This window comes from Acipenser ruthenus, chromosome 4, assembly GCF_902713425.1.
Source record: "Acipenser ruthenus chromosome 4, fAciRut3.2 maternal haplotype, whole genome shotgun sequence".
Lineage (NCBI taxonomy): Eukaryota > Metazoa > Chordata > Actinopteri > Acipenseriformes > Acipenseridae > Acipenser > Acipenser ruthenus.
In genome coordinates this window covers 19,339,822-19,354,357 of record NC_081192.1, presented here as the reverse complement: position 1 = coordinate 19,354,357, position 14,536 = coordinate 19,339,822, and the positions used below count along the sequence as shown (strand labels likewise).

The window sequence follows — 14,536 nt, the reverse complement described above, 5'->3', positions numbered from 1 at the left end:
TTCTGCTTGTGCTTGCTCAGTTAAGGATGTGGAGTCAAAGAACCCATCATGAAAATCCTTTTAATGTTTAGTTACACCTTAACCACATTCTGTAATGTGGTAGCTGGGCTGTGCAGGCAGTTTGAGTTTTTGTGATGGGAAGCATTGTCACTGCAACAGCTTCAACTGCTCCAATTTTTCAAAAGATTTTTGTATACATTTGTGTTTTTTCACACATTTTAAAAACTGTAATTCTGTTTTTTGTTTTATAGTGATAATTCAGTAGCCTAACAATTGTTGAATGTTGACAGCATTTGTAGAACATCACACCACCCGATTTTTTTCATAGTCATTCGGGAACTGACTGACTTGCAACTTTGCTGTTCGTTTTTAATTTCTGTTTTCTGGTTGCAAAAGGCCTTTTTGACATGTTGAAAGACTGTTCGTAGTGAGGCAACTTCACCTGCAGTGAAAAAACCCAGCTCTACTCTGCATCTATCAGCAATGACCAGCAACATAGTTCATGCCTGCCCCACAGTACAGTAGCTATGACTGCCTGTACTGCACAAAAATTTGTGCACATTTAAAGTGTTTCACATTTTCTCTTCAAATATGTCATTTCAAGGTTAATGCTCTATTGCCAAATGCATTTTGTTTCGTATAGGACTGGATTCCACATTGATATTTTGATTCTGTCCGTGTTCTCATTAACGTGGATTTCATAGGGCCCTACAAAATCATACTCCTGTGGGGGGTGTTTTTTTTTTTTTTTTTTTTTTTTTTTTAACTCCTTGGACAAAATCTGAAGGTATCCTTCACTTTAACCTGTAACACAATATGGATTTAAATCAAGGGAAGTAATGTTAAAACTTTACAATGCATTAGTAAGACCTCGCCTAGAATATTGTGTTCAGTTCTGGTCACCTCGTTACAAAAAGGATATTGCTGCTCTAGAAAGAGTGCAAAGAAGAGCAGCTAGAATGATCCCGGGTTTAAAAGGCATGTCGTATGCACACAGGCTAAAATAATTGAATCTATTTAGTCTTGAACAAAGAAGACTACGCTGTGATCTGATTCAAGCATTCAAAATTCTAAAAGATATAGACAATGTTGACCCAGAGGACTTTTTTGACCTGAAAAAAGAAACCAGGACCAGGGGTCACAAATGGAGATTAGATAAAGGGGCATTCAGAACAGAAAATAGGAGGCACTTTTTTACACAGAAAATTGTGAGGGTCTGGAACCAACTCCCCAGTAATGTTGTTGAAACAGACACCCTGGGATCCTTCAAGAAGCTGCTTGATGAGATTCTGGGATCAATAAGCTACTAACAACCAAACGAGCAAGATGGGCTGAATGGCCTCCTCTCGTTTGTAAACTTTCTTATGTTCTTATGGCTACCATATTGTGATCATGTGACTTCTCTTGGCTTCTGTATGATGGACCTAACAATTTATAATGACTCCATTTGGCACCCAATGGTATTCTATGATTCTATTTGTAAAGTTGGATCGTATGTGTCGTACAAGAAACAATTACCCTTTTTGTCAGCAATTTTACAAAAGCATCTCAAACACATGTAAATGTTAACTTTCACTACCACATCCTCATGTTTTATCTTTTAGATATATGAATAATACAAACCAAGCGCTTGATTTGATATTATAGCAGTCCTACAAGTCTCTTTGTCACTTTTTTTTTTTATTTCTGTTTAAAGAAATTTCACTTTTTAGCCACATTTGTTTTACGTTCCAACTATATTTCAAAATATTTCATACATGTGACATTTACCTTAACTAGGACTATCTGAATAGATGGAGAAACCTACTACATCATTTATTTATTTATTTTACAATGCATTCCGTTACAATACTGACTGCATGACAACCATTGCAGGGTGTACGGAATATATCCTTTTGCCCCTACACAGAATATTAAAATACATTTTGCCTGTAATGTTTTTGGTTTGTCTGCCTTATCCACATACCATCTATCTTGAATTTAAAAGGCTGTCTTTGAGGATAAACCAGGGACCACTTTTATCTTTTCACATACAGTACCATAGACTACAATAGATAACAGTAATTAGTGTAATTTAGCAGTACTATTTGTAGTATGGTATTTCTCCAAGTGAAGTAGGATTTTCTCCTTTCAATATAGGATATTAGAACTTGTGAATTGGTTGTTTACCTGATGTAGTCTTTCAAACCAACAATGCACTAGTAAGTTAATACATTCTTACAACATAGGATTTAGACTTGTGCTCTACCTGCATAATTTAAATTGCATTGATCAATTTGAATACAAAAATATGAAGATTCTATTGAACTCTATGAAATCAATCCGTTCAAGGAGGTAAAGCGTTTATGTAAGTGACTCATGTTCAAGTTTATATTTATCAGAAATGTTTCTAAATTCCACTTTTACTAGTTTAATTTAACTAGAAAGTTGTTGCCTGGCATACTGTTTGTTTTCAATCTTTGGTGTACAAAGCTGATAGCTTTATGCCTGGAACGGAATGATAAAGAATTTTCAGGAGACTGTGTGAATGTTTTGTCTTATGGCATGCTATGATGATTAGCTATTAACAAAGGTAACAAGCCCTTGATTACTGGAACAGTGCTTAATTGAGCAATTCTACATAGTTCTAGGAGAAAAGCATGGCCATATAATGTCTTGTTGTTTGGAGAACCTTTTGTATGCTTCTAAATTCTGCATCAAAATATCTTTTAGTGCCTAATCACCTGAGGAGAGGGTTTGGGCGCAGTGGTATTTTTTCTTTAAAAGCTTTTTTGTGTTTGAGGAGCAAATCAATGGCAAAGTGTACTTGTCTAAATAGCTGTTTACTGGAAATATGTATTTTAAACAGCAATGATGTGGTTAAAAGGTTACATTGCAAGACACATCAAAGCATTTCACAGTAAGAACTACAGTACCTGAACCTCTACTCTTATTTTGCACAATTTACTTTTTGTCATTCTCCTAATGTCAGTTTACACATTTATTCTGCATTCCTTTTGCTCAAGTAAACTGTTCTGCAGTAGCAAATGTGTTGAAGCAGACCATCCTGCAGGTTTTAAATAGAGAAGTAATTTGTTGGGGAAGGAATACATTTGGGAGGGTGGGTAGAGGTGGAGGTTGGCTTATGTTTTATAAGGTAAATGTACAGAGTTCTTGCCAACCAGACTAATGATGATACGTCCATATTTTTATATCGTGGGAACCGCTCAACTGAATTTGGTGAAACTGGTGTGCACATTCATTACAAGATGTAATGTGGTGTATTCTACATGCTGTGGCTGCCATGTAAGTTGTGATGACCTACTTTTTTTTTTTTGGACTACTTTTGCGGTTTTACTGTATCCTTGGAGCCCATGCGTGTTACCTTTTGCCTAAGCACACCTTTTTATTTTAAACACAATAAATATCACCCTAAGGTTTAGGACATTTCAGAGTAGAGCATGGGGTAAACATGTGCCAGGAGTGTGCATTGAAGAAAAAGTGTTTTGGGTTTTGCTTTGTCTACACTTAGTGTAGCACAGCCGAGGTTATCGCATTAAGAAGTTGAAGTGTGGCTTCTCTACTAAGTACCTATCAAGTCAATGGACATCCAGCTTTGAACAGTGGGTGTGATTTGTATTCCACAGCTGGGTGTGAGGTGCGTTCATTCCCTGCTCTGCACATCATTTTCACAGGCACGCTGAGGTGTTCACACAAAGAATTTAGAAATGAAGGCTGTGAGAAAAAAAAAAAAATTGAAGGTTATTTTGTATGCCCCCCCCCCCTTATTGCCCTGTTTTACAGTGTATTTAACAGTCCGATAACCTTTGGGAACATTCATGTTCTTTTCTGTAGAAATGAGTTCCGAACCCTGTTCCTTTTGGTAGTTTTTAGTTTTAGCCATGGTGAAATGCTCTCTAGAAAGACTTGTTATCTACTGGTATGAAAATAAGTGTATAGGCTGAAGATTGAACTATTGACTTGCCATTAGCAAGCAAAGTACTTAACGGTACATCTGTTTTGCAACATTTAAATGAATAAGTTGGGATTTAAGCCTTGAATCATGTCTTGTACTGTAGTCCCATGATTGGAATATAACACCTTACTTCTTCCTTTTAACTGAAGCATGGTGTGTGTGATTTTATATATATATATATATATATATATATATATATATATATATATATATATATATATATATATATATATATATATAATATATTAAAAAAAAAAAAAAAACTTTGTCTGAGACTACTGTATATAATCATTTTGGTTATCTGTTTCCTTGCTGCAGCCTTCTCCATCAGATCTATCAGTCGAGATGCCAGCATCAGACATGATGCAGGTTTCCAGCCAGAACTCTCAGCTGGTGAACTGTGAAGAGCAGCAGACAGATCTGGAGCAGAAACAGCAGAAGAAAAAGAAGAAAAAAGCCAATCGTGCCAGCACTGGGGAAATCACTAAAGACACTGGAGAGGAGACTTTTCAGGAAGGGCTAGACCCTCTGAAGAGCCCAGAGACAGATGGCTCTCCAGCAGAGAAGAAGAAAAAAAAGAAGCCAAAGGAGAAGAAAGAGCCGAAGGAACCTAAAGAGCCCAAGGAACCCAAGACTCCTAAAACGCCTAAAACTCCCAAAACACCAAAAGAACCCAAGGAGAAGAAAGTCAAAGTGACCACCCCAAAACCCAAGAGCACCAAGAAAGCCAGGTATGTCAATGTCACTGGCTATATATCATTGATCAATGCATGCCTATTGACAAGTTTTCCCGAAGTATGACTGTGTACACTGGGTAAGATGTGAAATTTCCCCTATATTTACAGTACAATGTGTTATTTACCCTTGTAGATTGTGGTGTCTGTCTTGTATATTCCTAGTATGCCAGCCAGCAAAAAATGGTGTACCCGGTCCTTTAAATTACACTTATTTGTAGTGGATCCTTTTTTTGTTTTTAAATAAAAAGCAGAAGTACTGAATACCTTTTTTGTGTTTAGACGAGGGTAGTCATTTTGGATTAGCTGAACAACTTTCACTTTGTCAACATGCAACTAAAAACAATGACCTGTATTAGAATAATAGCCACATTAGAATAATACTAGTCATTTGACAAATGTTGTATTTTCTCTCCCAACCCCCCCCCCCCCAAAAAAAAAATCTAACATTTATTGATCTCATTTGGCAACAGATGCTTAACCATCTTACTTCATTTTTGTCTTGGATTTCAATCATCCTTTTGTAAATCTAGCATTTGAAATCTAACCAATGGGCTAACTAAATGGCTGCCTTGTTGAACAGGTAATTAAACTCCTCCATTGGTGTTCCTTTTAGTTCCATTCATATTGGAACCAGGAGGCCCTAGACTGAATACTCCTGGACAACTGATACTGTATTTGAGATACATTCAGAATAATCAAAACAAAGCACATAAACTGTGGACAGATGTTCATGATTTAAAAATGCGTACTAATGTCTCCCAGCGGTCCAACACATTTCATACATATGAATCTAATTTAGGATTTCTGTTATAATAAAGCATTTAAAAAAAAGACTGTGGCCTTATGCAAGGTACATGAATTTCAATACTTTATAGAAAGCATACAGTATGTTTAACTGAATTAAAGTGCAGCTTTTTATATATATATAGCTCTGGAAAAAATTAAGAGACCACTGCAAAATTATCAGTTTCTCTGGTTTTACTATTTATAGGTATGTGTTTGGGTAAAATGAACATTTTTGTTTTATTCTATAAACTACTGACAACATTTCTCCCAAATTACAAATGAAAATATTGCCATTTAGAGCATTTATTTGCAGAAAATGACAACTGGTCAAAATAACAAAAAAGGTTCAGTGTTGTCAGACCTCGAATAATGCAAAGAAAATAAGTTCATATTCATTTTTAAACAACACAATACTAATGTTTTAACTTAGGAAGAGTTCAGAAATCAATATTTGGTGGAATAACCCTGATTTTCAAGCACAGCTTTCATGCGTCTTGGCATGCTCTCCACCAGTCTTTCACATTGATGTTGGGTGACTTTATGCCACTCCTGGCGCAAAAATTCAAGCAGCTCGGCTTTGTTTGATGGCTTGTGACCATCCATCTTCCTCTTGATCACATTCCAGAGGTTTTCAGTGGGGTTCAGGTCTGGAGATTGGGCTGGCCATGACAGGGTCTTGATCTGGTGGTCCTCCATCCACACCTTGATTGACCTGGCTGTGTGGCATGGAGCATTGTCCTGCTGGAAAAACCAATCTTCAGAGTTGGGGAACATTGTCAGAGCAGAAGGAAGCAAGTTTTCTTCCAGGACAACCTTGTACTTGGCTTGATTCATGCTTCCTTCACAGACAAATCTGCCCGATTCCAGCCTTGCTGAAGCACCCCCAAATGAGTCCAATTTTCAGCTTTGCCCAACACCTGGTCGTCTAATGGTTAGACGGAGACCTGGAGAGGCCTACAAGCCACAGTGTCTCGCACCCACTGTGAAATGTGGTGGAGGATCGGTGATGATCTGGGGGTGCTTCTGTATGGTTTGATCCTCCATACAGAATGACCTTGAGGTTGCTCAAATATTAGTCTGTCAATCTGAACAAGTGATGTTGCACACAGACACAAAACCCACCTGCTAAATGGATCAACTGTAAAAGCACAGGCAACACCATTGACTGTAGGAGTACAGTAAAGTTGTGACTCATTAAATCTTCACTGCTGAAAGAAATGTAAATATAAAATATACTGCATTGATATTGAGTATTGAAGAGCATCGTTGCTGGCAGTTGGTGAAGTTTTAGTAGTGCTGAAGGTGACTCATCTGTGGCAGCAGGTGTTCCATTAACCCAAACCACATGCTACCCACTCCCTTTCTATACACCAGCTCTACCCATGCTGTGTAAGAACTTGGCCACTGCACTGTGTTGCTACAGCCTTCAATCTTTCAGCACAGAAACATCCAGTGGTGTTTCATCTGAAAGTGAAAATTGTGGTCAGAAAAATTATTCTGTGATCCTAACTTCACGGATGAAGCAACCCAGATTGCTGATTTGCCTTTCATTGTATTTTTTTTTTCACATGTGGTTCAAGCAATGAGTAACTGCAAACATTTCTCTTAAAGTGTAGGAATGTTTCGCGGCACGTTTGGACTTTTTTTTAGGGGAAAACCCAGAGTTTTAGTAATCATAGTTAACCGAGATACAGAACATAGTGTAAATGATTAGTTTACCAAAATGCTTTGTAAAACAATGAAAGAGTTCCACTGCAAGGGAAAAATCAGCCTTGCGCCTCTCCCCTGATATTTCATAAGGCACTCCAGATATGTAGTTCTACAAGACCTTGCATCTGTTACTCATAGTTTGTAGCAGTAGTGGATGTGCCCTGGGTGCTCTAAATTTAAATTGTTTTCTGTAGTCTATTATTCAGAGGTCAGCAATCAAAATCATCTCTGTCATCTCCTTGAAAACCTGGCAGCTCTGTTCCTTGATGGTCTTGGCTGATCCTTTTTTTTTTTTTTTTTTTTCTTCAAGAAAAAAAAGTTTTGGGACCTGTGTTGGCAGTGATTTTAATAAAAGAAAACCGCAAAATGTTGTATTGCAGGTGTTGAGAATGTTTGAAAGATGATTGAGGGAAGCAGATGGCTTCAGTCAGTGGCATCTAGCCAAAAGAGCAGGTGCTGGTCATGTGACCACTGGTTACCAGGGTAATCTGATTGCTCTTGGCGTGCAGATGAAAGGAAAGGGGCCCAGAGCTCAGCTACAATATTGTATAATTTGTGGCAGTAAGAGCGGAAATAAATGCTGGAAGTGGAGCCTCATAGTGGGGGTGGCTTTTAGCCATGTGTGGTATAAACTTCAGGAAAGCTGAGAGATGAAATGCTGCTGCACAAAGTTTTAAAACCTTTTTGTATCGGCACCAAGGTGGTGTGCTAAATGTTTTGGTACATTTGTATTTGTCTTTGAGTAGAAGTGCTTAAGAACAAGAGATTTAGAGCATGTCCTTTTAAAATGTTGCAGTTGAGCATTTCAGTCTAAAATGATCAATACACACTAAACTTTGATTTGCCCAGTTCTCTGCATGCTTTTAGAAATCCCCATGCCTTTTTCGACTCAAATACAAAAATAACGATAATGGCATACCACTGTTTTGGTTGTCAAATACAAAAAAAATTCTTTGTATATGCAATTTCAAATACTGTGTGAACTTTCTCTTACATTTTGTTTGGTAAATACAGTAATTTTAGTAAATTAAGATGGTTAGTATTAATTAACATAAGTGTACCAAAGTTTAAGACTAAAAGATGCCCAAAAGCATTACTCTGTGGTCTTGCATTTCCAGTTGGTGACTACATACAGGTACATATCTTGTTAAATTAGCGTTTTAGTGGTACAATCATTGTCACTCCTCATGCAATCAGAAATACAGTAGCCAACAGGCTCTTGGGTGATCTACAATTTCTTAAATGTAAACACTTTTTTTTTGCATACTTTAGATTACTTTCAGAGACCTCAGAATGGTACTGCACATTCTGTTCTCGTTTTTCACCTCATGATCTCCTGTACGCTAGGTTATTGCAGTGTTTCCTGGAAGCAAACTGCTCTTGTTGCTTTACTTTAGTGAATGCTGTACTTTTGATGTAGAAAAAAAAAAAAGTTTTGAAATTAACTAGTTTCCACCTACTTTTTTAGACTAGGTAAAGGAGCCATATACAGCCCTTAACTCTCTGTGATCAGCTGCATTTAAGACAAACTACATTTTAAATATATTTCAGGGAGATTAAGGGGAATTGGATTTTGTATGACAATTTTCACTGCATGCAAGGTGCATGGTGGCATCTCCCAACATACCCTACTTACAGTATCTACAACCATGCCTATTATATGTAAGCAGGTTGAGCTTTGTTCATTTCGGCAGCCTCAGTCATACGTGACAGGAGACCTGATTTTTGCAAAGTGGACATCCTACTAATCATATACATCCAATATAGCCTTAAAACCAAGTTGTGCATTCTTTTTATATATACTGTAGTACAGCTGACTATTTGATTATTTTTGGTTTGTGCACTCTGCGTCTAAGGATGGCATATTGTAACTCTGCACCACTGCTGCTAACAGGATGTCTCTCTCAACCAGATGCTGCATCTGAGGGCCATTTCCTACTTGAATATTTAAAATAAACAAACCTAAAATAAATTATTTCACTCCTGAGATGATAGTGCTCACAAGTACGTTAGTAACATGAATCCCCTCTCCACAGCTGTAATTTCACAAAGCCAATATGAAATAAACTAATCACCATGGCCTGCACCAACTATATCTGCTGTACAAATTAACATGAGTGACAGAACAATACTCAATTTGTGGTTAATTAAATTTGATCACAATTGGATAAGTGTGATGTACGTACTGGCACCTCCTCTGTATATCTGTCGCCAGGTATATGCATACCCCAGTGTAAAATGTTGGCTGCATCTAAAAGTGCCAACAATGGCACAGTACTACATGTGTTATAGAAACTCAATCCCCTCTTTCCCCAAGAACAATCCAACCTAAATCTCTGTATCAAGCTCTACTGATAACATTTAAATTCGTAACTCGCCATGGTGCCTTTTTTTTTTATATAGCAACAAACCCGATCCCGAGACGAGCACTACAAAGAAAAAGGAAGGAAAACGTAAGCGGGAATCCTTGGATAATTCAGACTTGGAAAGAACACCCCCTCCTTCACCAGAGGAGGAGGAGGATGATATGGGCATTCAGGTAAAGACACTTAATCTTACAGGCTTTGGGGAATAAGGCAAGTGACAGAACTGGGCTATTACTCTGTACCTGTTACACTTTTAAATTTCAGGTGCAGTGAAACCACTCTATCATAGCAGCCTTTGGGACCATCTGAAGCAGTTTTTTACAGAGGAGAGCATTTGCTTTGAGAATGTAATTGGGACCAGGAAAATCAGATGTTTTTATATGGTGGTGGTCTTCTATAGCAGAGTGTGTGTGTGTTCTCTGGAATATTGTTTGTGTCCTCATTTTAGAGTAACCTAGGTTAAAGGCTGTTTTATGTTGGAGTGGGAACTAAGAATTTTTAAAATTCATAGAAACAGCTGCAGTATTTCTTATGTCAGTATTTCTTTTGATTATTTGCTTGTATAGTGTACTTCAGTTTGGAATATGCAGATATCTCCAAAGAGCATGCCAAGGGGGAACAGTAAATCAAGCTAATAGATTGGTATGGGGGGGAAAAAAAGGATGGATATTTGCAGGATTTTTTTTTTTTCAGTAATGATATTGATGCATATTACCCCTGTCATTAATTGACCAATCGAACGTAACCAATACAATTTGTTTTCTATGTAGTGTACTGCTTGATGAATATCTGAATTTGCCATATAAGACATCGCAGGCTTTACAGTAAAAAATAACATTTGCCCTACTAAAGGGGGCATTAGACAAGGTCATTTTAAGGAATTTAACATTGCTTGTAACAGGAACAACCATGATTTTGTCTGCTGGTTGTCAGTGTCAGATTTGGAAATCCTTTTGAAATATAGCCCATCAGTTTTAGCCCTCTTTTGATATTAAAATACCCATTCCAGTCAAACTAATAGGGGTTTGGACTTGCCCTGATTTTCCTGAAATATAGTTAAGGCACTAAAAATATATTATAACTGAAGTTATTCATGCAGTTCATATTGCCCCTTTGCTGGAATATAGGGTGTGTTGTATTAGCATTCACTCTCCCTTCACCAGCATTGTTGTTGTGCATGACATTGTGGCTGAATTAATTTCCATACAGGATGAGGGCTTAACTAGTTTTCAGCAGTATTTTTAATGTAAATGTGTAATATACCTGAGGTTGTTTGCAGAAAAGGGTCAGTTGTGGTAACCTTTACCTGTCTTTGTAGAAGAGGCGTTCCAGCAGGCAGGTTAAAAGAAAGCGATATACAGAAGAGTTCAAAATCTCTGATGATGAAGTGGAGGATGTGGATGATGCTACAGGAAGAAAATCTCCATCAAACACTTCACAGTCAGAGCCGCAGGTCAGTGCTCATCACACACGGGCTGACATTTAAAACTCATTGCAATAAAAAAAAAAAAATTACATATATATATATATATATAATATAATATAATATAATATAATATTATATAATATTATATATATATATATATATATATATTTATTTTGTATTTTTTTCTTAGCAGACGCCCTTATCCAGGGTGACTTACAATTGTTACAAGTTATCATGTTGTTTTTTTTACATACAATTTCCCATTTATACAGTTGGGTTTTTACTGGAGCAATCTAGGTAAAGTACCTTGCTCAAGGGTACAGCAGCAGTGTCCCCAGGAGAGAGAGAGAGAGAGACTCACACTTACTGTTTGCAGGTTTTGTTCTTTACTAATATATCCTATATCAAGATGAATACTGTATCCTTCTGTTCCACTCTAGTGTCTGGCAGTAATGGATCTGCTTTTACAGGTTCACACAACTTTTAGAACTTGGAATTTTTAATGTCTTCTGTTTTAGGAGGTTCCTGATGACGGTCCTGTGGTGGAAAAAATCATGAGTGTGCGCATGGGAAAGAAACTGGTAAATATGCTTGCTTTGCTTGTGTGCTTTTTGATAGTGCTGTAGTAGTGAATGTTCTGGGTGTTGGTGCATAAAGTCCTATTCTCACATTCATTTTTTGGCTTTCGGGCCGTACCTAGGTTACTTTCATAATGGGCAAGAAATTACATCTCACTGGTCAATTAACGCTCTGGAGGTGTAAAAAGATCAATCGTTTCGGAAAACACCGACCATGCACCGAAGATACACGAAGTTGGCGTGACGTCACTAGATGAAAACATGCCACGAATAGATACTGCTATACGATGGCTTCAGAGTGTGAAAGCGATCATTCTGATTTCTCCGACAAATTGAACAGTCTTTGACAGTAAGGACAGCGAGAGTGAGGGTTCAAATAATCAATTGTGGGGAAGAAGAAAAGGTGTCAAGATTTGGATTCAGACTTTTTTGGTGGAAGTATAAATGAGATATATATATATATATATATATATATATATATATATATATAATATATATATATATAAATATATATATAAATGAAATAGGTGACATATGGGCTTTTAAAGTAAGAGACATAGTACCCCCCCCCCCCCCCCACACACACACACACACACAAATATGTCCAAGCCAGTATAAGATTTCTTTGCAAGTGTACATAGTAACATATTTTTTATTTATTAGGTAGACAAACGCATTAATTTAGTTTTGTTCCTTAGAAACGTCCTTTAGAATCGGCCTAGAATGAGCCAGCCAAAAATACTTGTGGCTTTTAGTAGTACAGCTGCAAATTGGCTGCTGCCTGAGGAAATGGTACGTTTGGCGTCTGCTAAACACTGTGGTTTTGGCAGAAAGCCAGGCTCCGGGTCAGGTTATTGTGAATGGAGCTTGCATGTGGTTGAGGAGGAGTTAAAATGATTCATGACTCGGTTCACATAGAGAGCAAAGTGGTTGGGATTGGTAGCTTTTTTTTTTTTTTTTTTTGTCGTGGTATTACACCAAATAAAAATTCCCTGCCAAAAAGTGGGTCTTTTGAGTTTTTTAAATTGACATTAAGAACATTCAAGCTGTGCTTGTTCTTGCCCTGAGTAAATGTGGGTTTAAATAACAATGACAGATGGCTCTTTTTAGAAACCTAACCTGTGGACATTTCTTTATTACAGATGGAGTCTGGGGAAGAGGTGGAAGTCGAGGAATTTTATGTCAAATTCAAACATTTGTGAGTAAAGCACAGGCTTGGTGAACAATGTCATTTTTCACAATGGGAATGAAGAATTATATAAGGGAATTATATGGGATTATAATTGAAAATGTAAAAAATAGAGAAAGATTCTGTTCTATGAACACTAGGATTTGTGAATTACATAATTGGGAATTGATATTTGGGGGTTGATATTAAGGCACAGTAATTTTAGTAATACTACTAATGCTTCCGGGAATATGAATTCTTGTTTCATTGTTTTGTATTTATTTTTTCATAATAGCATCTTTTGTTACAGGTCAGCATTCTTGTCTTAAAGTTGAAATAATAAATGTGTTAACATTAATTTACTGGATTACTTAATAGTATTATTTAAATAATGACCATATTGTATAAAACTGACCACCTTGTAATTTTAGCTCCTACCTTCATTGTCGATGGGCTGATTTGGAAGAGCTGGAGAAAGACAAAAGAATCCATCAGAAGATCAAAAGATTCAGAGCCAAGCAGACCCTCAAGTTCCTCAGTGAGGTTGGCACACTATTATTGAAATCTTTTTTTTTCACTGCCTTTAATTTATTTATTTACAAATGTCTGCGGTGTTCATAATGTTTCTTTTCTTTTGAATATGTCATACTGAATGGGGCAAATACACTCATGGTGACAAGTACCATATTACTTTGAGTTAACGCCATGGCGTTTATTGTAAATTGCTAAAAACAGCTGCAGTGCTTATTCAAGGGTGGCAGTATTTAGAAGTACTGTGGTTTTTGAAAGGTGTAATATTTTTATTGCATTTTTTATGGTATTTGAGGGAGGCATATATTGAAGTTTATTTCTGCGGATATAACTTGATCAGGGTGGTGAAGAAGTCCTACAACTTTAAACTGAAAGCTGTTGAGCTCGCAGATCAGATCAGTGTTTGACTAGGTGATGGCGCATAACAGTGTAGTGTGGAGAGGGAAATCATTACCACAGAAAAGTCAATTCAACACTTGAGGTAGGTTTATTTTCCCTTCCTTTTCTTGCAGCAGTTTCTAAGAGTCACAGAGCTGAACTCTTTAATATATGGTGCATTTCTTACTCTTCAACCAGCAAGACAACTAAACACTTGTGGTCTCCTGATCCAGGCAGGACTTTGGTGAGGAAGATGAGTTGATCCCATGGTTACACTTGCTTCTGCTCCCCACTGACACTCAAACGCCACAACCCCCACTCTCTGAACTTCCTGTCTGGGTCAGGATTCTGCAGCATCTCTTATTAGCTGTGCATGCAACCAAAACAGAAATGCATTTTAGAAAGTTTAATAATCATGCAGCTCCTGCATTACAACTAATGTTTATAATATTTTTGTGCTGCTGTATTTACTCCTACACCAGTATCAGTACATAGTGCTGTGTATCTACGGTATTCTTTTTTTTGTTTGGGTACATAGAATTTACAGTAAAATAACAGTATGCTCCAGTGTGTAATTGTATTCTTTTAAATATATTGTATTCAAGTGTATTCAATTAATTGTTTATATTTGTAATGTTTTGCCATACTGTGTTTTTTGTATGCATTTTCTTAAGTGCTGCATTTGAGATGGAGTTAGGAAAAAATGTACATGTTTCATTATTGAGAGAAGCGTTTATCCGAGGATGGCATCTATTACAAATCTGATATGAGGGTGGTGGTAATTCAAAGTAATGTGGTATATATTGTCACACTTAAATTTACCAACTGTCATACAACCATGTGTTACACAAATGTAGTTCCTATTTGTGACCTACATTTCTTCTACTACTGACACATGATT

The 14,536-nt window shown here is 37.0% G+C and overlaps 1 protein-coding gene across 3 annotated transcripts in view; it reads left to right on the top strand.

The window, feature by feature from the left end:
* LOC117400324 (chromodomain-helicase-DNA-binding protein 7-like) overlaps window positions 1-14,536 on the top strand; it is a 72,226-nt gene that overhangs the window by 23,409 nt on the left and 34,281 nt on the right. For all 3 annotated transcript variants that reach the window (XM_059022166.1, XM_034000114.3, XM_059022165.1), the window contains 6 exons: window positions 4,274-4,686; window positions 9,592-9,727; window positions 10,873-11,007; window positions 11,499-11,561; window positions 12,701-12,756; window positions 13,158-13,269. In XM_059022166.1, coding sequence (XP_058878149.1) covers window positions 4,274-4,686; window positions 9,592-9,727; window positions 10,873-11,007; window positions 11,499-11,561; window positions 12,701-12,756; window positions 13,158-13,269 — 915 coding nt within the window. The remainder of the gene's footprint in view (window positions 1-4,273; window positions 4,687-9,591; window positions 9,728-10,872; window positions 11,008-11,498; window positions 11,562-12,700; window positions 12,757-13,157; window positions 13,270-14,536) is intronic.